Below are 26,064 nucleotides of genomic sequence, written 5' to 3' on the forward strand. Positions count from 1 at the left end.
ATTAGGAATGAAAAAGGAGAGATCACTACTGATATGAAAGAGATTCAAAGGGTAATCAGAAACTACTTTGAGAAACTCTATGCCACTAAAAATGAGAACCTGGAAGAAATGGACAAATTTTTTGACTCTTATAATCTTCCACGGTTGAAGGAAGAGGATGTAGCATATCTAAACACCCCCATCACCATTGATGAAATTAAAACGGTAATCAAATGTCTGCTGAAAAACAAAAGCTCAGGCCCAGATGGATTCAGTAATGAATTCTTTCAAATTTTCCAAGAGGAACTACTACCAATCCTGGCAAGACTCTTTCATGAAATTGAAAAAACGGAAACACTTCCAAATAGCTTTTATGAAGCCAACATCACCTTGATACCTAAACCAGAGAGAGATGCTACGAAAAAAGAAAATTACAGACCAATATCGCTGATGAATGCAGATGCAAAGATCCTCAACAAATTCCTGGCAAATAGGATTCAATGCCTCATTAAGAAGATTATTCACTATGATCTAGTAGGTTTCATCCCAGGAATGCAAGGATGGTTTAACATCCATAAATCTATCAACATAATACACAACATCAACAACAAGAAAAATAAAAATCACATGATCATATCAATAGATGCAGAGAAAGCATTTGTAAGGTCCAATACCCATTCTTGATCAAAACTCTCAGCAAGATGGGAATGGAAGGAACCTTTCTCAATATAGTTAAGGCCGTCTACCACAAGCCAGTTGCAAATATTATCCTCAATGGAGAAAAACTAAAAGCCTTCCCTCTAAATTCTGGCACAAGACAAGGCTGTCCTCTCTCACCACTCCTATTCAACATAGCACTGGAAGTACTTGCTATAGCGATTAGGCAAGAAAATATATCAAGGGAATCCAGATAGAAAATGAAGAAGTCAAGCTCTCACTGTTTGCAGATGACATGATACTCTACTTAGAAAACCCTAAAAACTCTACCAAAAAGCTTCTAGAAACAATAGACTCATATAGCAAGGTGGCAGGCTACAAAATTAACACACAAAAATCAATGGCCTTTCTATACACCAATAGTAATAAGGAAGAAATTGACATTAAGAAAACAACCCCATTCACAATAGTGCCACACAATCTCAAGTATCTTGGAATCAACTTGACTAAAAATGTGAAGGACCAATACAAAGAAAACTATAAAACTCTGCTTCAAGAAATAAGAGAGGACACACAGAAATGGAAACACATACCCTGCTCATGGATTGGCAGGATTAACATCATCAAAATGGCAATACTCCCCAAGGCATTTTACAGATTTAATGCGATCCCTCTAAAGATACCCATGACATTCTTCAAAGAAGTTGATCAAGCACTTTTGAAATTTATTTGGAACAATAAACACCCTTGAATAGCTAATCATTGTGGAAAAGAATATGGGAGGAATTACTTTCCCCAAATTTAAACTTCACTACAAAGCAATAGTTATCAATACAGCATGGTATTGGAATAAGGACAGGCCCTCAGATCAGTGGAATAGGCTTGAATACTCAGAAAATGTTCCCCAGACATACAATCACCTAATTTTTGATAAAGGAGCAGGAAATCCTAAATGGAGCAGGGAAAGCCTCTTCAACAAGTGGTGTTGGCACAACTGGCTAGCCACTTGCAAAAAATTGAACTTAGACCCCCAGCTAACACCATACGAAGGAAAAATCCAAATGGATGAAAGACCTCGATATCAGACCCGAAATCATAAGATATGTAGAACAACACGTAGGCAAAACACCCCAGGACATTGAGACTACAGGTATCTTCAAGAAGAAAACTGCACTCTCCAAACAAGTGAAAGCAGAGATTAACAGATGAGAATATTTTAAGCTGAGAAGCTTTTGCTTATCAAAGAAAATAGCGCCCAGGATACAAGTGCCCCCCACTGAGTGGGAGAAACTATTCACCCAATACCCATCAGATAAGGGGCTAATCTCCAAAATATACAAGGCACTGACAGAACTTTACAAGAAAAAAAATCTAATCCCATCAAAAAATGGGGAGAAGAAATGAACAGACACTGTGACAAAGAAGAAATACAAATGGCCAAAAGACGCATAAAAATGCTCTGCATCACTAATCATCAGGGAGATGCAAATCAAAACAATGATGAGATACCACCTCACACCACAGAGAATGGCACACATCACAAAGAATGAGAATAAACAGTGTTGGCAGGGATGTGGAGAGAAAGGAACTCTTATCCACTGCTGGTGGGAATGCCGTCTAGTTCAACCTTTATGGAAAGTGATATGGAGATTCCTCCAAAAACTGGAAATTGAGCTCCCATACAATCCAGCTATACCACTCCTAGGAATATACCCGAGGAACACAAAAATACAATACAAAAACCCCTTCCTTACACCTATATTCATTGCAGCACTATTTACCATAGCAAGACTCTGGAAACAACCCAGATGCCCATCAACAGACGAATGGCTAAAGAAACCAGCTGTGGTACATATACACAATGGAATATCATGCAGCTGTCAGGAGAGATGAAGTCATGAAATTTTCCTATACATGGATGTACACGGAATCTATTATGCTGAGTGAAATAAGTTAGAGGGAGAGAAAAATGCAGAATGGTCTCACTCATCTATGGGTTTTAAGAAAAATGAGGGCCCGGAGAGATAGCACAGCGGCATTTGCCTTGCAAGTATCCGATCCAGGACCAAAGGTGGTTGGTTCGAATCCCGGTGTCCCATATGGTCCCCTGTGCCTTCCAGGAGCCATTTCTGAGCAGACAGCCAGGAGTTAACCCTTGACCACCGCCGGGTGTGACCCAAAAACAAAACAAAACAAAAAAGAAAAATGAAAGACATTCTTGCAATAATAATTTTCAGACACAAAAGTGAAAAAAGCTGGAAGTTACAGCTCACCTCAGGAAGCTCACCACAAGGAGTGATGAGTTTAGTTAGAGAAATAACTACATTTTGAACTGTCCTAATATTGAGAATGTATGAGGGGAATAGAGAGCCTGTTTAGAGTACAGGCAGGGGTCGGGTGGGGAGGAGGGAGATTTGGGACATTGGTGATGGGAATGTTGCACTGGTGATGGGTGGTGTTTTTTACATGACTGAAACCCAAACACAATCATGTATGTAATCAAGGTGTTTAAATAAAAAAAAAAGGATGCTCCTTTGAATGTAATTTCCCTTTTTGATCTTGCTGCTTTCAGTATTGTATTCTTCTCTGTGGGATTCGTCGTTGTAAGTAGGATGTGTCTTGGGGTGCTTTTTTTCTGGTCGCTTTTAGCTAGTACTGTTCTTGTGTGCATGATTTGGCTGCATGTGGCCTTTATCTCTGTGCATTTCTCTGCAATTATATCCTTAACTTCTGATTCTTCCTGGGGATTTTCTTGCTGGGTCTCTGGGACTCCAATGATTCTTATGTTGTTTCTGTTGAGCTTATCAAAGATTTCTATTTTTATCTGTTCACATTCTCTGAGTAATTTTTTTTCATTGTCTGATTATTTGCATTAAGGTCTTTTTCCAGTCTCTTCTGCTCTATGGAGTTGTTTTGCATTTCATATTTCAGCTCAATGCTTCTATCCTCAGCTGCTGTTACACTGTTTTAGAGGCTTTTCATTGAGGTTTTCAGTTTATCTACTGAGTTTTTCAGACACGTTATTTTATTTCTGAATTTTCAGATCTTTATCTTCATATCCTCTTGATTTTTATTAGTTTTCTGTTAAGCTTGATCTATGCTTTCTTTGAGTTCTGTGAATATCCTTTATATTTCTTCTCTAAACTCCATATCTAAAGACTAAATAGGTGGTTGGCCGATTTTTGGTCATCAGAGTTGTCATCTTTATTCTCTATGCCTGGTGTTGGCCTGCATGGTTTTTCCTTGTCAGTTTTGTATTGTGGATTTTTTATGTGCTGTGGTGGTATTCATCGGCTAGAAGAAATGTGCAGCTACACAGCAAAGTGGAGCTCCTGAGCTCCTCGGCTCCACCCTTTGGGTTGGGACAGCTCACCTCCAAAGAAGACGAGCTCTCAGGGAAGAATGCAGAAGAGGATCAAAATCTAGGCCGCAGGAGAGCAGAGACAAGGCCCAAGATGTCTGCCATGCTTCTGACACACAGCAGAAATGAGCTAGTTCCACTGCCTTTGGGCAGACTCAGCTCTGAAGAAGAAGAGCCCTCAGGGAAGAATGCCAAAGAGGATCAAAATCTCAGTCTGCAGGAAAGCAAGAGAAGGCCCAAGATATCTGCTGTGCTTCTGACACACAGCAGAAATCAGCTAGTTCCACTGTCTGTGGTGGATGACTAAGTTCTGAAGAAGATGAGCCCTCAGGGAAGAATGCCAAAGAGGATCAAAGAGGGCTGTGAGAGCAGAGAGAAGGCTTATAATGTCTGCCATGCTTCTAATACACAGCACAAATCCTCTGGAGATGTTTTGTAGCTAAGGATCTTTCTCTCAAGCTGACACCAGTCACAAACAATCTCAAGGAAGAGAGAAGTGGTTTAAAAAGGCAATTTCAGCAATATTGATGTGACTGTGGAGAATGACTCATGGCCCCAATGACTCGAGTGACACCAACAATATCTGCAACCAGTCGTCTTGCAGGACAAGCCACTGAAGAAAACCACGAATATTTCACACACTAGTGATGTCGTCCTTTTCCCCCTGTACAATCAGTGGGAGGGCCGAAGCTGTGAAGTCATCTTCTTCCCATGATGTAAACAGGAGTCAAGCTGGAGGTGGGGAGTCTCACCAGCAGCCTATTAGAAAGTGGTTAAATATAAGTTATATAACTGAAGGTGAAAAGTTAATGAGGGAGATTTAAATAGAATGAAATGTAGAGATAACTCAAAAAGATATTACAAACAAAACAAAACAGCACTCCTGGAATTAAACAAACACAGAGGTGGCCACCACACTCACACTCAACACACACAGAAATGGACAAAAGGATCAATCCAAAGCTTATACCTGAAAAATTGGCACAAATAAAACAGGTTGAGAACTTTTAAATATAGAGCCAGCATGTTTGGAGAAAACTTTTCCAGCTTTTAGATGCAGTTGATGTAGAGGGAGTGGAAATTTACTGAAAATAAAAGCGTTATTAAGGTTTAGATTGAGTACATTTCCAAAACAATCATAATTTTGAATTCAAAATATTAAATAAAATGGTTAATGAGCACTGTAGAAGCCTGCACCTTGAAGTATGGTATTATCTGCCTTGAATAACTAGTTTTTCTTCTATAAATCATTGGAAACAAAGTCACTTGATATAATAAAAAGCCTAGCAAAAATCAGAAATAAATTGTAAATAATATATTCAATGACTGAGCACTGTGGTATGAGTCTATGGCATTTCAGATGTCTCATCCAAGGATCTCAGTGGATCCAAGAAATCTATGAAATTCTATGAAACCTCTGAAATCCTACAAACAGATAAAATCAAATAAAAACAATTAATTTAAAGTAATGGTTATGACATTATCATAATGGGCACTGCATTAGGACTCCAAAATAAGAATTTTCTCCACAGATCACTGTAAACAAAAACATTAACGGTTATTATGAAAATAGAAATTAATACATTAAAACATTCTTATGAGCACTGTAATGAGAATTTTCATCTTCTAAACCATCTAACTGCTGTTTTCTTTTTGATAAAAATCTTAGAAAATTATTATAGACATCTCTAAAAAGCATTTAATTAACTAATTTAAACAGCTGTACCTGTTGCCAAAAATCCCTTTGAGGTATAAAAATAATCTACTGAAGATTTCACAGATGGTTTGGAGATTTCTGAAACTTCTTGATCATCAAACCAATGATGCTTTGCTGAATTTTTACAATATACTATGCAATAACCTTTTCTAATTCACCACAATTGTTCAAAACTGAGGATAAGTTGCATTGTTCAAGGTTGTTCTTAGAATTCCTTGTATATTGTGATAAGTCAAGGTTTTCTAAAGAAAAGTCCACATGTCTGTAGTTTTTTCATCCCTTCATTTTTATTTCGGGCCAAAACCCGTTTGATACTCAGGGATTACTCCTGGCTAAGTGCTCAGAAATTACCCCTCGTTTGGGGAGACCATATGGAACGCCGGGGAATCGAACTGTGGTCCTTCCTTGGCTAGCGCTTGCAAGGCAGACACCTTACCTCTAGCACCACCTTGCCAGCCCCTCATCCCTTCATTTTTATAGAGAAAATGTTTCAAATGTATTACTAGTATAGGGAGTAATTAAAAAAATTCAGTCCCCTTTTAGAGTATATTGTTTTTTTACAATAGCTGCAGAAACCCTATTATTGTCTTTAAGTTATTTTTCAAAATGCATTTCAAGGCAGTCTTGTAACCTGCATTTGTCTATGGATGTCAGAGCAGTGACAAATGATTAAAATCTCTGATGTCTGAGATTCATGGTGGCACCCGAGACATTGTACTGTGAATTTTAGCTGACCTTGAAAAAGCATAGTAATAATGGACTCATTAGACTGTTTTTGTCTCTGAAAAGATTTTTTCACTGTCCTTGGTTCATGGATATAATCACTTTTATTCCATATGGCTATTCTGTCCACTACTTTTATTTAAGTCCTGGTACAGACCCTCCATCACGAATATAATTAATTCGTGTGGATCTTGTTGTCTGTCTCCTGCAAAATGATTATATTTCCAATGGTCATCATAAAACTTTTGGGGCTGTCTTACCTATATTGTCCTTTCCAAAGGTTTATATAATCTTAGAAGATTCTTCTGCCACCTTGCTTTTATGTCCTAATGGATTTCACCTATTAGTGTCCTCTATATAGTGTCCTCCTTATAATGGTCAAAATGGGGATATTATACATGCATTGTAATACTGAGTTCAAATAACAAGTGTTTCCTAAATTATGAAGTCCAGTGAAAGCAGTATCTCTTTCCTCATCTACAGAATTGAGATCCTGGAATTGGTTATTTCAATTCTCTATAGTCTTTATTTCATTGTGTGGTGTTGATTTATTGTCCTGTTTACCTGTTGGAGTAGCATTTTGTTTTCTGTTCTCGTCCATTTGATTGATATGTGTCAGTTCTTTTTTTTCTTTTTAAAATATGGAATGCTTCACGAATTTGCGTGTCGTCCTTGCACAGGGGCCAAGCTAATCTCTGTATTGTTCCAATTTTAGTATATGTGCTGCTGAAGTGAGCACGATGTGTGTCAGTTCTAAGGGGGCGATTTGCCATTTTATCTGTGTCTAAAGATTTTTCTTTATAGGAATCCTGTTTCTGACCAGGCGAAGTGAGATCCAGAGTTTTTTGCCTGGGTTGTCATCTGCTGAAACATAAGCATATCCCCTTCCCCGAATCAAGAAGTAACCAGCAATTACTTATTCATTCATTATTCATTTTTACACATATAGGTGAATAATTTTTGTATCTTACCATCCTCTTTAAAGTGTCTTTCTGCAGAGATATAGGTTTTTCCTTGAGGTTGATTTAAGAAGCTTATTGAAAACAATGTTAAAGATAGAATGTCAGTGGGTGGCACACCACTTTTTATATATATTTTAATAATTGAGTTTTGAGAGTCCTGTGAGCTCTTTCAACTATAACTTGTCCAGTTGAATTATATGGTAAATCCATGATGTGTTTAATTTGCCATTTCTTACAAAATGATTGAAACCATTCTGCATTTTGCTCATCAAAACCACTTGAGAATTAATAGACCTTAAGTCAGTTAAACGTCTCAAGCTACCTGATAACTTTTTGGTAATAAACATTGCAGAATTCAGGAGCGGGGTAGAGGAGGGAGGCAGCGGGTAAAAAAAAATATTGCAGAGGGCCGGGAAGGTGGCGCTAGAGGTAAGGTGTCTGCCTTACAAGCGCTAGCCAAGGAACGGACCGCGGTTCGATCCCCCGGCGTCCCATATGGTCCCCCCAAGCCAGGGGCGATTTCTGAGCACATAGCCAGGAGTAACCCCTGAGCGTCAAACGGGTGTGGCCCAAAAAACCAAAAAAAAATATTGCAGAATTCCAACTAGAAAATGAGGTTTCTATATGTCTCAGTCTCAACTGTTCATCCACTTAATTTCTAAGAGCCTCTAATTTTGTGATATGTATGGGCCACTAGGGAATTCAGATTGGAACATCAGATTTCCACTCAATAGAAATGGGTCCTTGGTGCTTTAACCCAGTGGCCCCAATTTAAAAGGCAAAACCTCTGAATTAACATGTTGGGAGGTTTACTGGTGAGGGATGTGATATTTTGCTTCCCATTGCTTATGCAAATCAAGCACCCATAGTTTCAAGAAAACTGGAGCTGTAAATTGCAAAATAACTGTTGTGTTTATGGTTCTATTCACTTCAGATAACAAGCGCTCTGAAGTACAGAATTTTTTTGGGGGGTTACAGGATCTGCACCTGGTGTTACAGGATTATCTGCAGGAGGTGAGGGCAGGTGGTGTCACAAGGCCCAGAAGAATAATTATTAGAACTATTGGATGGAGGAGGAGGGTTAGGTGTGGGGTTATTGTAATGGCTGACATTTCTCTAAGCATATAGAAACCCCATTACATACTCCAATTCTCTTATAGGGTGTAATATAGTTTGACACAGTCCATTAGCATTATCAATTGCTAAAGTTCTCATCAGGCATTGTTGGGATTTTATATCCTCTGCCTGTCTCTCAGCAGCCTCTTGTAATCTACTTAAAATTTTGCATGGGTCTCCATAGCCTCCTGAACAATATATATATATATATATATATATATATATATATATATATATATACTTGCGTCTTTCCCTTCCCCTACAACTAATTCATAATTTAATTGGATACTTACAACCATCTTTTCAGTGAGATCTAATTTTTAAGTCTGTTCTGAGCCAGCTAATGGAAGTACATTTTCCATTGTAAATATTGAGATGGGTTGAGACAGACCTTTGCCACACTTTTTCTTAAGTTTCCCCTTTTCTTTATATATATATATATAATTTAAACACCATGATTACATACATGATTGTGTTTGGGTTTCAGTCATGTAAGGAGCACCACCCATCACCAGTGCCACATTCCCATCACCAATGTCCCAAATCTCCCTCCTCCCCACCCGACCCCCGCCTGTACTCTAGACAGGCTTTCCATTTCCCTCATACATTCTCATTATTAGGACAGTTCAAAATGTAGTTATTTCTCTAACTAAACTCATCACTCTTTGTGGTGAGCTTCCTGGGGTGAGCTGGAACTTCCATCTCTTTTCTCTTTTGTGTCTGAAAATTATTATTGCAAGAATGTCTTTCATTTTTCTTAAAACCCATAGATGAGTGAGACCATTCTGCGTTTTTCTCTCTCTCTCTGACTTATTTTGCTCAGCACAATAGATTCTGTGTACATCCATGTATAGGAAAATTTCATGACTTCATCTCTCCTGACAGCTGCATAATATTCCATTGTGTATATGTACCACGGTTTCTTTAGCCATTTGTCTGTTGAAGGTTTTGCCACACTTTTAAAGTCACTGAGAATCCAGTTTGATTCATTACTCCAGATACCAAGGTGCTGAATGCAGTATGGGGCTAAAAAGATCATTTTCCGTGCATGGTTTCTTAAACTTATTCAGATTGTGTATACTTAAACCTTCATAGGTTACGGCTATTTCATCTTCTTGGTCAGAAAAAATTGTTCCTGAGTTTGTCTTATTGTCAATTTCTATAAGAACTAGCCCCCATGTCAGATATTTTTCTTATGGGGTTCCTTTGTTTCTGAATCTGAATTTATGCCAATTTCTCTTATGACTTGTAATTTTGGGGAAAGAGTGGGTTTTTCTCACTCTCCCTGGAAGTCTGTGGGGAAGGCATAGGATCTGTACCACACTCCTTTTAAGTTTGTGGTGGAGGAAGTGTATGTGATAGGCTTAAAGATCCTCCCTCTGCCTCAGCTGATTGAGCTACATTGGTTTTTTTTTGTATAAAATCAGCATTTTCATGAGTAGAAATAAAAAAGGATCAGATTTAAACACCAAAGCCAAAGTCAACGACAAAAGAATCAATAGCCAATCTTCAACAAGCCATACACAGAAGAGACCAGTTACCTTAGCAGTCCAGGAGGCAAAGGAGTGGGATGCTGGGAACTGGGATGGAGGACAGACAACACTAGTGGTGAAATAATCCTGTTTCAATGCCACTATGTACTGCAAATATTATTGTGAAAAATTTGTAATTCACGTTGGTCACAATAAAAATTATTTATAAAAATAAAGTAAAAAAGTAAAAATAAACCAGCATTTTCAGGCGAAATATTTGGATGATTCTCCACAGTTTCCAAAATAAGTCTTGTATGACCCATGTTGGAACTGAAGTGTCTTCTGGCCCATCGCCCCTAGGTGGCAGTGTAGAAACAGCTGGACCATGATCATGAGGGGAAAATTTGTAAATCAAGCCTTTTCTGACTATCAGAAAAAACCGAAACCATCTCAGATATTTTCTGAGATAAATCAGAGTATTTTAAAAGTACATCAGACACTTTCTGCGATAAATCAGGGTTTTCTGCCCACATTTTCTTTATCTCACAAGTCTTATACTTTAACCTAGCAAAAAGTCAACATTCAAATTCTCATCAAACAAATTATAATATCTGTATATTTCATGTTCCTAGTCATCTCCAAACCAATGAGAGACAAACCCATAAATCTACAATGGCAAAACCCAATCAGAAAGCCAAGAAATTAGCTCAACAAGTTCCAGAGAAGTTCCTGTGATGTACACCATTATGTTGAATTAATTCCTCAGTTCAACCCTGGAACACTGGCGGGCTGTGGGTCTGGGGTCAGAGGATAGTCTGGAAAATAATTCACACACACATGCATGTAATGAGAAAAGGTTTTGAAAGTGTTCCCCATAGGGCTCGGAGAGATAGCACAGCGGCGTTTGCCTTGCAAGCAGCCGATCCAGGACCTAAGGTGGTTGGTTCGAATCCTGGTGTCCCATATGGTCCCTCGTGCCTGCCAGGAGCTATTTCTGAGCAGACAGCCAGGAGTAACCCCTGAGCACCGCCGGGTGTGGCCCAAACACCAAAAACCAAAAACCAAAAACCAAAAAAAAAAAAAAAGAAAAGAAAAGAACAAAGAAAGTGTTCCCCATGTTACCATACCTATTAGCTGGCCCACAATCAAATCTCCTTCATGGAGTTCCAGGAAACGAAAGGAAAAAGCATTTGTTTCTTCCTAGCCTTTGATCTGAGAGAAAAAGTCACACCTGGAAGGTGGAACATCTTGGATCTATCCAAGTCTCTACATTAAAGATCCAATGAGAAACAATGTGTAAAGATGAGGTAGACACAGATAAATCTTTTAATCTCACAATTGTCCTACCAACAAATTTTTGGAAACTGTAAATATCATGTGGGAGGAGAATCTCTTGAGGTATGAACAAAAATGAATTATGGCAGATGATGTCACTCATGTTAATTTCTTTTCCCAAACCATATCTACATGTAGTTATTGATGAACATTCTCGTTTTGTATGGACAGTCTACATGACTTCAGGAAAAGCCATTTGTTCCCTTTTATTACAATTCTTTCCTGTTATGGGAGTTCCTAATAATATTAAAAAGGTCAATACCAGCCTTTATCAGCAAAACTTTTCAATTTTTTGTAATTAGCGGCAATTTATGCATATATATATCACATGTATACCTTGTGTGGGATTAATAGGATCCCATTCCACTCAATATATACCTTGCTACTTATTGGTAGGAAACATCTTTTTTTTTTTTTTTTTATAAGCCAATTTTCTTCTTGGCTTTCTTTTTTTTTTTTTTTTTTTGTGGTTTTTGGGTCACACCCGGCAGTGCTCAGGGGTTATTCCTGGCTCCAGGCTCAGAAATTGCTCCTGGCAGGCACGGGAGGACCATATATGGGACGCCGGGATTCGAACCGATGACCTCCTGCATGAGAGGCAAACGCCTTACCTCCATGCTATCTCTCCGGCCCAAAGAATCTTTTTTTTTTTTTTTTATTTTTGGGCCACACCCGGTAATGTTCAGGGGTTACTCCTGGCTATGTGCTCAGAAGTTGCTCCTGGCTTGGGGGACCATATGGGACACCGGGGGATCGAACCGCGGTCCGTCCAAGGATAGCGCAGGCAAGGCAGGCACCTTACCTTTAGCGCCACCGCCCGGCCCCGGTAGGAAACATCTTAAAATGTAGTACCTTAGATGGCTGTTTAGACCACCTAATCCCAATTGTGGTGTAGTCTGTTCCTTCATAATAAGTACTCTGGGTTTCAGAAAAACACTTTTTTAATTTTTATTTTGATCATAATGGCTTACATATCTTTCACAGTAGTATTTTAGGTACATATCAACATTGAATCAGGGGAATATCCATCACCAAATTTGTCCTCCCCCTATCCCAGTTCCCCTTCTGCAACCCATATACCCCACCATCACCCTCCGGACTGCTAGAGTAAGTGGTCCCTCTTTGTCTTGCTCACTATTAGTGATCATATATCCGTTTGGTCCTGGTACCCTCCCCTGTCTCCCCCTCTATTTAAGAAGTGGAGCTAGATAAATCGAGTTATATGGCTTTGTTTGAAGAAAAGAAAAGCAATAGATTGGGGTACAAAATAAGAGAAAAAAAAAGTCAAATATGCTGAAAATAGGCGGAGACCTTCCAGAGGATTTCAACCTCATTTTGAGAGAGTATGTGAAAAAGGCAATTGAAACACCACCACAGGGGCCCGGAGAGATAACACAGCGGTGTTTGCCTTGCAAGCAGGCGATCCAGGACCAAAGATGGTTGGTTTGAATCCCGGTGTCCCATATGGTCCCCCGTGCCTGCCAGGAGCTATTTCTGAGCAGACAGCCAGGAGTGACCCCTGAGCACCGCCGGGTGTGACCCAAAAACCAAAAAAAAAAAAAAAAAAAAAAAAGAAACACCACCACAATACAGAAAGAAATATCAAATTAAATATCCAGTGAGTGAGCACCATAGCAATAAAGACAAGCACCACACAACAGTCTCGGTTCTGAAATCAACTCATGCTGGAATGCAAAAAGAAAGAGAAAGATAAGATAAAATAAAATAATATTGGAGACATAAACTTCAATCTCTACACTAATATAAAGACTTCAAAAATCGATCAATCGATAAATAAATATGTGGAAAAATGATTGTTTTGTGCTTTTTTCTCTTTTCCCCCTGCATAGGCACAGTTACTATTGGGGATATTATAGAGAGAATTCCCATGGTCTAGGAGATACAGGGTTTCTCCCCCTCTGAAGTGTACTGTCATGGGATTAACTATAGACTCCTTGCATGATCATTTACTCTCCCCTCGGTGATTTCGTGGTGTATGGAAGACTTCTGCTTCATCATGGATGGTAAAATTAGACCTCTGTATCTAGAGATCTTGGTGACTGTGCAGCTCAAGGAATGGAGCTTATGATGAAGTCTTTCTTTGTGGTTCTAGCAGTTCTGCTTCTTCAGTGTCGTTTTAATCCATCTTCTGTAGTAGGTGGTCTTGGTCATTATGTTGCTCCTAGGATGGAGCCTGTGATAAAGTCTTTCGTTATGTTTCCGGAAGACACGTTCAATTGCGGTTGTCTCAGTCAGACCTCTGAATTGGAGCTCTTGGAAAAACACTCTTTTTAATTCCTGGATTTCCCACTGAGCTTCTTAAGAGCTGAAGGCTTATGTGTTGGAATTCCTGAACCCTTTTCTTTCTCTTCAGAGTGTGTGTGGATTATTTCCTACCTCAAAGTTTGCTTCCAGGCCCATGTTTCTACAGTGGTTGGCTTTGGAACCTGAGGCCTAATTCTAGCACATTATACTTCTCAAGGATAAACTATTGTTGATTGTTTTCATTAAATCTAAAGATCTAATTATTGAAAAACAAAAAAGCAGTATTTCTCCACTTGATTTTTTTTATCCTTATTGTTTTCTCTAAACTTTCTAAATCTGCCACTAGAAGAATCCCATACAGCCACTGAAAAACACTTTCAGGAAGAGCTAACATGCTCAAAAAAAATTCACCTATTTGCAAAAATTGACAAAGACTGGGTATCAGGAAATATAATCATCAGAGTTAAAGGCTATGCATATGTTTTACAGAGGACAGTTCCAAGAAAGGTACTGTGGTTTCCACTATTCCTTGTCAGAAGTCATCAGCTCTGAAACCCAGAAAAGATTTTAACTTTTCATCACTTTAAGAGACCATGGGAAAATCATCTTGTTTCCAAGCAGTTTAGCTGCATTTATACAGGAATCAAAATGCAGTCATTGATTTTTCTTTTTGAACAAATAAGCCAGTTTGTCACTGTTCCCTATTCTCTATTAGGTCCATATCAAGAAGTGAAACTCTGCCTACCCCACACCGCCCCATGTCAGCAGGAAGTAGCTAGAAGATTTCATTTTCCCAATTTCTAGACATCAAAGTTTTTAAGATAATTATAGGTTTAAGGTTTTTTGTATAAGTTTCTATAAACCCCTGTACTTTGTTCTAAGTAGTTTCTTGATGTTTCAAATTTTTACGCTTTCAGGCTATTTTTACACTGAATTTCATATGTAGAAACTTTCTAGTTCTGGTAAGTTTAATACATTGCTATAGTTATTTTGCCTAAACAAGGTTTCTTTTTTTTTTCTTTTTTTTTCCGTTTCCTAGAAATGAAGCACCGTCCCGTCTTAGGGTAAAAAAAATCAATGCTTACATTCAGTCTATTTGAACCAGCTTGAATCAGTTTCTCTGACCGGGATCCTGGACCTACAAAGGAACAGGAATTCTTGACTGCACTTCGCAGATTTGGTGAAATCATCAGCTAAAATCTTTTGGCTATGGAGAACCAGCAATTTCCTGACTGCTCTATGCTGATTGATGACTACATTAACTGCAGCCTTTCGGACCTGACCTACCTAAAACTTGATAGGCAGTGTAGAACAATACATAGATACAATTCCTGCCCCTAAAACCTTTTTCAATTTATAGAGAAAAGGAGAATTCTTGGATTATACAAACTCCTATGGCCCCTGTACAGTCATAAAGGGGTCTGTCCCTTAAGGGCATCGAAATCAGTTAGGAAGGACCCCTTATAACTGTCATATAAGCCCCTGACTCGAGTGCAGGTTGTGTGTCTGCTTCTTCCAGAAGCTGGTTGCTTCTCTTGAAAAGCTTCGATGGAAGGTTGCTGCCAGACTACTGGAAAAAGTGTTGGTTGGACTCTTTATTGCTGCTGCCCTCATTATCCTTTTGCCTTTCCCTCTCCCTGGTCCTCTCTTTCACTGACCCCTCACCTTGGCCTTAACCTCAGCTCTCTCTCCCTCCCCTCTTTCTCTCCCTTCTTCCCCTCTCCCCCCTCCCCCCTCTCTCCCCCTTACTGCCTCGGGACTAGTTGAAAGCCTCCTGGCTTTTTACCATGCCCGTTCCCCTATTAAACCCAGTGTCCAGAAAAACATTTTCTTGTCAATATCTTGCATACTCAGCTTCTGGCAATTTATAACACAGAAAAAAGTTCTTTGCATGCAAGAAAATACAACATTTGCACTATTAAAATGTTTATGCTACTGAGAATTTTTGATTCTCCACAGGGATGGAGATGTATCATTCTAGGACACAAGCAAATAGGTCAGTGAATGATCATAAATCACAGAAAAGTTTAACTATTGTCCCTTTTGACTCCACTGAGAATAGAAACTAAAAAGAAAAATAGAAAAAAGCATCATTCAGGCTTTGCACGCCAGATAAATCAGTGATCAAAAACAAAACAAAACAAAAAATCAGAGGTATATGATTGGAATATGCCTAGAGAAAGCCTAGGAACATGCCTAGGGCATATTAATCTGGAGCAGTATGTGTGGTTGAATTAGAAGGAAAAGCCTAGTAGTAAAGAATAGAAATTATAGTGTTACTGCAAAGGAAATGAAGGGTATTTGACTATGGTGGAAAGAAAGGAAAAGTGTGAAGACATTTATGAAAAGAGTAGGGCTAGGTTTGTGCTTAATTGAATATGGGAAAAGGATGAAAATAAATTTCAAAATGTCTCTGAAGGTTTCTGCATGTTACAATAGAAGTTGTGTAATTAAACATACTGACTGGGAAATATTCATGTTAGTTAGAAAATTATATCATGCAATTATAAATTCAGGGCAGGACCACAGAAGAAAAATGGAGACACTGTGCAGGTGGTGTGAGGTTTTCCATATTGAGATGGATACTGTGGGTTCGTCACCCATGTGCAAGGAAAAAAGAGAAACCAATGGAATTGGGAACATTCCCTCATAAGACTCTGAAGAGGGACAAGAAAGTTTTCAAAAAACCTACTTTTGTGTTTTGGGTCACACCTGGCAATGTACAGGGCTTACTCCTAGTTCTGAACTCAGGTATCGTTCAGTGGTGCTATATGGGGTACTGGCAGTTGAACCTGGGTTGACTTTGTACAAGGCAAGTGCCCTATCTACTGTACCATCTCCAATTTAACAGCTCTGCTTTTGACAACAAGGTAAATCAATTAGTGAGTTAGCACTTATTGGGCACTGCATTATGTCCAGCACTCTTGATTGCTGACATACAAATATACTGTGTGTAATTGCCTGCCATTGAGAAGTCTCAGGTAGAAATATGATCTGTCTTTCAATACCCATGATCTAGTAAAAGAACTAGATAATGTTTGGGAGTTATAATATATGGTTCAGGAAGTTGTTACTACAGAAAATGAACAAATAAATCACTTGAGAGCTAGACAGTCAGGATATTGGACTGGTTGGAGAAAATGAAAATTGTCCTGGTTCTTGAAGGAAGTGAAGAGAATGGTAGTGACTGGGGAGAGAGTATACATTGAGTCTGGCCTATCTGGATGAGACAGATGAAGTTGAAAGCTTGAAGGAATTATGGACAATGCCACGTTTCTTACCTCCTTATTGTCTCAGTATTGCCATCTATGAATTAGGAGCAATAACAGTACATTGAATTATTATTAGACCTCAGGAAGTAACTGTATCTAGTATGTCAAGGATAGGGCCTGTAACATAGTGGCCAACACTTAATTAGCTATGATTTTTATAATATAGGAAAATCCAGATTGGACATCACTGCACAGGATTGATGTGACATAAAGTGATTCTGAAGAGAATTACTTTGGCAGGCTCATGAGAGAATGTGGGGAAGTGATGAAATCTGGAAAAAGAAGGACACACTAAGCATTATCCAGACATTATCTCTGGTGGCAAGAGCTTCTTTTTTTTATTAAAATAAAAAATAGATCTATTTTGGATTTTGGGTCACATCCAGCTATGCTCAGGGGCTACTCTTGGCTCTGTACTCAAGAATGACACCTGGTGGTACATGAGACCATGTGTGATGCCCAGTATTTCAACCAGAAAAGGTTTGAATTGCAATCGAATTACCTTAATCTCTATACTGTCTCTCTGGTCCTGGTGGCAGAAATTTTTGCAGCCATAGTTCTTGCATCTTTCCCAAAATTTCCAGTCTTTGATGTCTACTGATGATTTTGGTTTTAGTTACATCACAACCATTGGTTAGGTTACTCTGATTCTGTCAGCTGCGTAACTCCAATTAGCAGAATCCAAGGTATTCTAAGCTGCATTTGAGACCTTGCTTTGCCACTCCTCTAAGGGAGTACAAAGCATGCCTTTAGTGCTCTTGCCATCTAGTCTACCTTGTGTTCTAATTGCCTGGTCAATAGCTTGACCTGAGCTGCAATTTGGCCTTTTTCCTCCGCACAAATTTTAGATGTCCAAAGCTTTTTTATACTTAAGTTAGAGTTTATTCTACAATTTAAGTAGATAGGTCTGGGTCCCTTTCCAACATACAGGTGTGTCCTTTAATCCATGGATGACATCTCTTGTGCTGTCCCTTGATACCAAGTTTAGTTTATGATGTCCTTGTCTAATCTTTCATAGTCTGCTCTCCTCCACTCTATGATGTCCTACTACATTGCTTTCTGCCTATTGTACACATTCATAGTTGGGTATATGCAACTGGAACCGTATGTCTTGCTGAGTCTGCTACTCTGTAACCGTATCACTGGGTCTCTTTACCGCAGACTCACCCCCTGCCCAAAATTTCCTTAGCCTCTGGCCATGGCCACATGTGCATCTTTGTCTTGCCATCTGTCTGGAATAGTTGAGGAGTCAAAGAAACAAACAAAAGCCAAACAACTACGTGTTCTTAAACAATTAAATTTTCCACTTCTGGTTGGCATCCAGCTTCCTCTTGAGTCGTTTACTCTTGTCAGTTTCCAGGAAAGATAAAAATTAAATGGAATAACAATGCTAAGAACTGCTGGCCTGTGCACCACCTTCAGGATAAATCCCCCAAGTAAGTAGCATTATGCCAAGATTAATATTGCTCTGAAAATCTGCAACTCTGCACATGATTATAGGAGCACAGCAGTGCTCTTTTCCAGGGATACCCTGTTACTCATTGGTGCTGTATTGTGCCCCAGCTTTACCTGCCATTCCTGAATGGATAAGCCTGCCATATGTTGCTCAGACCAGTGTAGCTCAACTGGGGGCTATATGGGGGCACCAAGTATTTATTCCAAGGGGGCCACAGGGAAAATTATGTATGGGGGCAGGACATGGGATAAGGCGTGGTTAATGGATAAGATAGGGGGAACACTGTTAGAAAAAAGGTTGAGGAACACTGTTATTGGATATCTCATTCTCCCCGAGAATTCAATGTGTACATATTTCCCCATGACTCAATTCTCTCTTGAAATTTTCTCCTCTTGCTAGGGACACCATATACATTTTTCCATGGGGTTCAATGTTTCTTCTATCTGGCCAGTCACCAGATCTTCAAACAGACTCTCCTTTTATCATCCCTCTCCATACTTGCCTCTGCTCAAATCCTGGATACTCAACCCCTTACTCTTGTCCCTTTTTCACTCATTTACCTTCATGTGCTTTGATCACTTCTAGAGGGACTTGACCACCTGACCAGTTCTCTCTCACTAATTTATACCAGATATTGCTCCAAGGTTGTGCTTCATTCACACTGCTTTCTGTGCCCCAACTTTTGCACACATTTTTCACTATACCCAGAATAGCCTTTCTTATGGCCAACTAAGTAAATTATTAGGGCCTAATTTCTCTATAGACCAAATCCCTTATTATCATCCTATCCATTTGTGTCCATAAATGGTGAAATATGACCTGAGCACTATATATATGTATATATATTTGGCTATGTGTTACAAAATTTGAGAAACTTAGAGAAGTTCTATAAAGACTTGTTCATTTAAGGATTTCTGCCATTAGCAAGATAAACTTGCTATAGATGCAAGTTTCACTCCCAGAATTGTGGGAATTTAACACTTTTCTGCCTGCATATAATGATAAAAGATGCTTTGTGTCAGGTGGGGTAGAGAACCTATGGGTAGTTGGTTGTAAACCAGAAGAGAAGGCTCATGAACCTATGGGTAGTTGGTTGTAAACCAGAAGAGAAGCTCTGATCTTTGATCCATGAAATGTGCCATGTGGAATCCTGGATGCTTGATGGTATCTAAAATTGTGATGGCAGCATATTATACTGTGCCACAAAAATCAAATATGGTGCATTCGAAACTTCCCAAGATCACCCACCCATTCATTGTCATAACTGCAAGATTAACTACAGCCTAATTATGAATGCACTAAGTGCAAAACTAAGAAAGATTATTGTCTGGCTTTTTTTTCTTTTTCTTTACTTTTTTCATTTCTTTTGTAGAGGGCACTATACCTGGCTGTGCACAGGTCTTACTCCTGGTTCTGTGCTCAGGAATCACTCTTGGCAGTGTTCAGGGATGCTGAGGAGCAAACCCAGATCAACTGCATACAAGACAAGCACCCTACCTGCTGTACCCTACTTCCAGCACTCCTTCTAGCATTTTTCACAATTAAGTTTTTTCTATCCATTTTAAGTGGCTTTTTAATAATTTTAATGATAAGTACATAGTTATCTGATTTGAAAAAAGTGCTCTTTTAAAATATTTTGTTTTGGGTTCAGATACATGAGGTGGCATTTATCTAATCTCTTTTCTAAGAGATCACTCCTGTTGGTGCTCAGGAGTGCTGTGGAAATCTGTTGAGCTAACTCTTAGACCTGAGGAGAAAAATATCATTACCCCTTTCTTTTTTTTTCTTGGATTTGGGACACACCTGGTGGAGCTAAGAGCTTATTCATTAATCTATATTCTGGAATCTTTCCTGGTGGGACTGGGGTGTCAAGGGATTTAATGCAGTGTCAAGGAATTTAATCTAGCAGCTGTTGACTGCATGAAAAACAAGTGTTCTGTTATGCTGTTCTGTCTCTAGGCTTATTACCATATTTTGTAACCTCTTCATTCTTTCCTGCTTTGAGCTGATTTGGATAAAAAGGGGCTGTTTCATGCCTCACCCTAACTCTAAGAACTAACACATGAAAAATGTTATGTTTTAGACCAGTAGCTCAGAGAAAGTGTGCAGTGACTGTGTTTGCTGTTTCTCCTTTCTGCTACTCCAAATCCCTGAACACCAATTGCTTTATGTGTGGCAACTGCTGGGGGCCTTTGGTTTTGGTGTCATTAACTTGGAAAGATGGGATCCCCGTTGCTTCTCATGTAAGACCTTTTGCAAAGTTTATGATGGAGCATTACAGAATAGTAAGGAAGACCATGGGGATTTGCTATGGGGATGTAATGAGAGAGCTCAGTCAGGCCTTTTTTTTTGCCAAGAAACAAGTGACAGATGTTTAAAAGTATCTGAGAGTATATTTGCATAACCTAAAAGAATATTTAGAAAAAATAGAAGTTTTAGAAATTTCTTTGAAGTTGTTATGAATATTAACATTTAAGTACTTTGAGTTTCATGTTTATTTTTTGAGAGTGGCTGGGGGTTTAGTGATGCTTGGTCTATTGCTGGCTTTGTTGAGAGCAATCACTGATGATATTTAGGAATCATATGTAGTGTCATTGATGGCTGAAGAGGATACATGCAAGATCTCCAGGATTCATGCCTTACTTCTAGCCTGATAATTGTTCCTAATATGGGGTAGGTTGACTGGACATTTGACAATACTCAAAAGGCCATTGGAGGTTTTAGACTTCATCATTTTAACATGTAGGACAACATGTAAAAGATAGAGTGGCAGGTTGAGAGAATGAGAATAGTATGCCAGGGCAACACATTTTAGGGGATGCACTTCAAAACTTGGGTAGCTATATCAGATGTAACTTGTTGAATCAAGAGAGACATGAAAGACGTATATGTTTCATGAATTAAGTACTCTTGATATTGAACAAAACCATCTGTAGTTGTTTATAAATGTTATATATTTATGTTATATATAAATATAAATATATTTATAGTACATAATATATATTTATATAACAATATTATATTATAAGCAATAATATAATATACATTTATATATGAATTATATTTATAATTAAATATATTTATAATATACATGTTATATATTTATAAATATATACTTGTTTATAAACATTGTACTTGTTTATAAAACTTAAAATTTTTTGCAATTTACTTGTTAAAAAGTCTATTCATTGACTGTACCTAAAGAAGAAAAGATCCCCCTGGAATGTATTGGGATGTGTCTGGAAAACATGCTTCATTATGGGTTTCTTTCTGGTTTGCTTACTTTAATTAATCTGTTTATTTTGGTTTGGGGTTCACATTCAGTGGTGCTCAGGACTTACACCTGTCTCTGTGCTCAGGGATCATTTCCGGCAGGTTTAGGGGACCCTATAGAGTATGGTGGCTCAAACCTAGACTCACCACATTCAAGAAATACATTTGGAGATAAATTGATAGTATGGAAGAAGGGTGCTTGTCTTGCAAGTTGGCTCAATTCACAGCTCCACATGTGCTCACCTCAGCCTGCCAGGAGTGACCCCTGAGCACAAAGCACAGAGTAAGCCCTGAATACTACTAGGTATGACTTCCAAGGAAAACAAAAGAAAAACAGTTTTTACCCCTGTATTATCACCCTGGATCCTCTGTACTTCAACTGCCTCTTCAATTCAAGAAGACAGCTAGAATAAATATTGATTGGTGTCAGTGTTGTTTTTGTTTCCTATTACTGCCACAAATAGTTACTATAAGTTTGATGTCATCAAGTATCTCAAGTATACTACTATTTTAGAGCTGGAGAAGTCATAAGTCTGGTATCAACCCTCCTGGTTAAGACCAGGGTTTGGGTTGGAAGAGCCTCATTCCTCTCCAGAGGCCTGTGGACGAGGGTGGGGTGCTCATTTCCTTGTCTCCTAGATGTATGAGGCTGATTTCATTCTTGTGTTTGTGATCTTCTTCCTCCAACTTCAAATTCAGCAATATTTATTTCCCATATTCTTCCCTTTGGACATTTTTCCTGTTTAAGGAACTTTGGGTCCACCTTAAAATTTCAGGGTAATCATACTTTTAAGGTCAACTGATGAGCAACCTCAATTTAATTTGCTACATATTGTAATATTCATAGTGTCTGGGAGTTAGAGTGTAGATGTCTTTGGGGACCCATTATGTATATATTCTGATACAAGACATCTTTAGTAGTTAAGATTTTTGGATACCTCATTTATCAAGATGTGTTATTTTGCTCTTTTCCTTTCTTTGTTTTGTATATACTTAAGAATATTTTCAGTGACCAGAAACTAACATCAGGCCACACATGTCTTAATGGAATTGTGAAGTTACACAGTAGCATGAGCTTCATATATATATATATATATATATATATATATATTAGCTTCCCAGATAATCTTCAGGTCTCAACCCTTCAAGGATAAACAACTTCTGTGTGCTATTTTTATTTACTCACTTATTAACAAAACTATAGGCAACAGTTTCATATGTTCAGTGTTCCAACTTCAAACCCATTACAAGTGTCAGGCACACCTGGTATTGATTATCACGTTTATTAAAAATTTAAGCAGAATTTTAGATAGCTCATGAGGAAAGACAACAATCTTGGAGATCATAGCTTCTGTGGCTGCTGAAATGGAGGTCTCTGCCAAAGTATTGTAAAGGCAATTTGTGCTAAGCCATTCCATTAATTGGTTGGTGATACTTGCATATAGAGAAAATCTGTAACTGAATTAAGAGTAGTGAGTGGGGCTGGAGAGATATTGCAGTGGGTAGGTTATTTGCCTTGCACATGAGCATGGCCATCTCAGGTTCTATTCTTGGCATCACACCATCTTCTGAGCCCTGCCAACAATGATCCCTGAGCACCACTCAGTGTGCCTTCCACCTCTCCCTGACTCCCCCACCCCCAACACTGCTAAAGCAAGCCTGGACTAAAGGTAGCCACTTCTGAAGCTGCTAAGGTCAACAGTAACATAAGCCCCAGGAGCTAGAGAGTTACTCCTAGGGTATTGTTAGGAAACCCAGGAGTGTGCAGAATAGAGGATATAGAAAGGAGGGAGGAGTAGGTAGGATAGAGAAATCTAGTGGCATGTTGAAAAGGATGCTTCCATCCTAGCCTCAAAAGCCTGAGTTGGAGGCATCTGTGGTCTCAGACCAGGATGAATCCCAGCGGGAGGATGAAGGTGACCGATGGTGCAGTCTTGATTTAGGACAACCAAGGCGCATAAACAGCAGCCACATGCGCTCTCTGAACTTGACCCCTACAAATGCATAGAGCAGTGGGTTGAGGCAGCAATGCATGTAGCCCAGACATTCGGTCACTGACCTGGCCACATTTAAATGACTTTCTCGGTTACAGTCACGGGCCAAAACCCCGAGGTCCAGAAGGGTTTCCACCAGCACAACCAGGTGGTAGGGGCTCCAACAGAGGGCAAAGGCCACTACTACCATCACCACCAGTCTCATGGTTCGCAGCCGGCGCTGGCCCCTGGAAAGGAGAAGCACAGCCAGAATGCGAGCATAACAGTAGGCCATGACCAGCAATGGCAGCAGGAAGCCAGCCACCAGCTGCAGTCCACGCAGCACTGTTTGTCCCACTGGTGGGAAGTTATGTCGGCAGTAGGTGACTTTGTGATGCTTGTCATGGAGGGCTGACAGAAAGATGAAGTCTGGGAGGGCAAAGAGTAAACAGAGCCCCCAAACAATCATACAGGTAAGGGAAACCCGGGCTGGAGGCCCCCGGCGGTATAGCTGAGTGGCATGCACGATGCTCAGATACCGGTCAAAACTGATACAGGCCAGTAGGAGAGCCCCTGCATAGAAGTTGATGTTGAAGAGGGCACCAGCCATTTTACAGAGGCCAGAGCCAAAGACCCACTGGACAGCAGCATCTACTGCCCAGAGTGGGAGAGTGAGCACCAGCAGCACATCAGCAACAACCAGGTGGAGAAGGAAGGTGTCAGTACTGCTCAGTGTCACTCGCTGACTCAGCAGTACGGCAGCCACTGCACCATTGCCTAGCAGCCCCAGTACAAAGATGAGGCTGTAGAGGACTGGCAGGAAGGCTTGGTCAAATTTCTGGCTCATGTCCAGTTGGCACGGTGGAAAGGTACAGCATAAGTCACTTTTGTTGTCCACTTCAAATTCAAAGGAAGTGCTAGTGTCTTCCAGGATTAACTCTAAGTCAGAGAAGTTGAATACCTGGTGCTGGTTCATCTGCAGAAGATGTGGGAGGATCAGAGCGATGAAGAGACTGGGCAAAGACCTTGGTCCTTCCAGATTATCTCTCTTTTTTGGTTTTTGAACCACACACCTGGCAGTGTTTAGGACTACCTAAGTTCTGTGCTCAGGGATCACTCTTAGAGGACTCAATGGACCTTATGGGTGGTGGGAATCAAACTTAGCCACACTGAAATCAGCCACACTTAAGGTAAGCATCTTATTCACTCTACTATCTCTTTGGCCTCTCATTTTTTGAGAGTAATCTAATAGTTCTTTTCTGAGAGTCCCCTCATGAGATTAGCCACAGGCCAGGGTCAGGCCCTGTAGCTTGGGCTGGAGAGATAGTACAGCAGTTGACTAGGTTTAAATCCCTAGCATCCCACATGGTCCCTTGAGCCTGCCAGAAGTGATTTCTGAGCATAGAACCAGAAAAAATTACTGAGAACAGCTGATTATGTCCCCCAAACTAAGTAAAACAAGCACAACAACATATCCTATAGTTGCCTTTGCCTTTTCCCAAGGCTATGCTTCCTGAACACCATCTGCCTAGTCTGGACTTAAAATGCTAACTTCCTTTCTCAAAGACTGGCTGGTTTCCATTATCCTTCTGGGCCATTTCATTGGCCAGTGAGCATGGGCAGGAAGAAAAGCTTTACTCCTGGGGCTGGAGAGATATCAGTGGATTGGAGTGCATGCTCTGCATCATGTACCAACCCCAGATTCATTCTCTGGCAATTCATGCCCCCCCAACTCACATACATAACCTTTAAGCACTAAGCTGGTGGTAGCCTTCAAGCTCTGCCAGGTGTGGTTCAAAAAGTAAAAATAAAGAAAAGCAAAGCTTCAGGACCAGAGAGATAACTCTGTTGTCTGGAGCATACTTTGCGTGTAGGAAACTTAGGTTTGATCCCTGACATCTTATGGTCTCCTGAGTGGCCTCCTCCCCCTAACTACTACACTGGGTATACTAAACTTGATTATACTAAACTTGAGTATACTTGGTATGCTTGAGTATACTTGGGTATAATAAACTTGAGTATTACCATGTAAGATTCAAAACACCGAAGAAAAAGGACTACATTCCTGTGCCAAAATCCCTCCCTGAGTCTTTGTTGTCCTTGTCAAACATTTAAGGTTTGCTTTGCTGAGCAATTCAGGCACACTTAGTTATAGCACCAGCACCTTCTTACTCAAGCACTTCCCCTCAGTCCTATTTCCCACTCACTGCCTCTGTTCTTGCCCTCTGCAGATCCTCTTTCCCCACAACCCTTGAATGGGAATCTTTTTTTTTGTGGTTTTTGGGTCACACCCGGCAGTGCTCAGGGGTTACTCCTGGCTTCATGCTCAGAAATTGCTCCTGGCAGGCACGGGGGACCATATGGGACACCAGGATTCGAACCGATGACCTTCTGCATGAAAGGCAAACGCCTTACCTCTATGCTAACTCTCCGGCCCCTGAATGGGAATCTTAACTTCCTATTCTCCCACCACATGCATGCTCTCTGTCTCTGTTTATCCCTT

The 26,064-nt window shown here is 39.7% G+C and overlaps 1 protein-coding gene and 1 non-coding gene across 2 annotated transcripts; both read right to left on the bottom strand.

Annotated features, from left to right (window-relative positions):
- Window positions 1-7,072: 7,072 nt before the first annotated feature.
- On the bottom strand, window positions 7,073-7,176 carry LOC126000316 (U6 spliceosomal RNA). The gene has a single exon (XR_007492666.1). It is a non-coding gene; the product is annotated as a U6 spliceosomal RNA (small nuclear RNA).
- Window positions 7,177-23,439: 16,263 nt separating this feature from the next.
- CXCR3 (C-X-C motif chemokine receptor 3) lies at window positions 23,440-24,540 on the bottom strand. The gene has a single exon (XM_049766911.1). The coding sequence runs from the start codon at window positions 24,535-24,537 to the stop codon at window positions 23,440-23,442; it is 1,098 nt and encodes a 365-aa protein (XP_049622868.1). The 5' UTR covers window positions 24,538-24,540.
- Between the last annotated feature and the right edge of the window lie 1,524 nt (window positions 24,541-26,064).

Source organism: Suncus etruscus, chromosome X (genome assembly GCF_024139225.1).
Source record: "Suncus etruscus isolate mSunEtr1 chromosome X, mSunEtr1.pri.cur, whole genome shotgun sequence".
NCBI classification, from domain to species: Eukaryota; Metazoa; Chordata; class Mammalia; order Eulipotyphla; family Soricidae; genus Suncus; species Suncus etruscus.

Excerpts from the sequence above, each read along its gene's own strand:
- CXCR3 (XM_049766911.1), bottom strand. The coding sequence starts at position 24,537 with ATGAACCAGCACCAGGTATTCAACTTCTCTGACTTAGAGTTAATCCTG.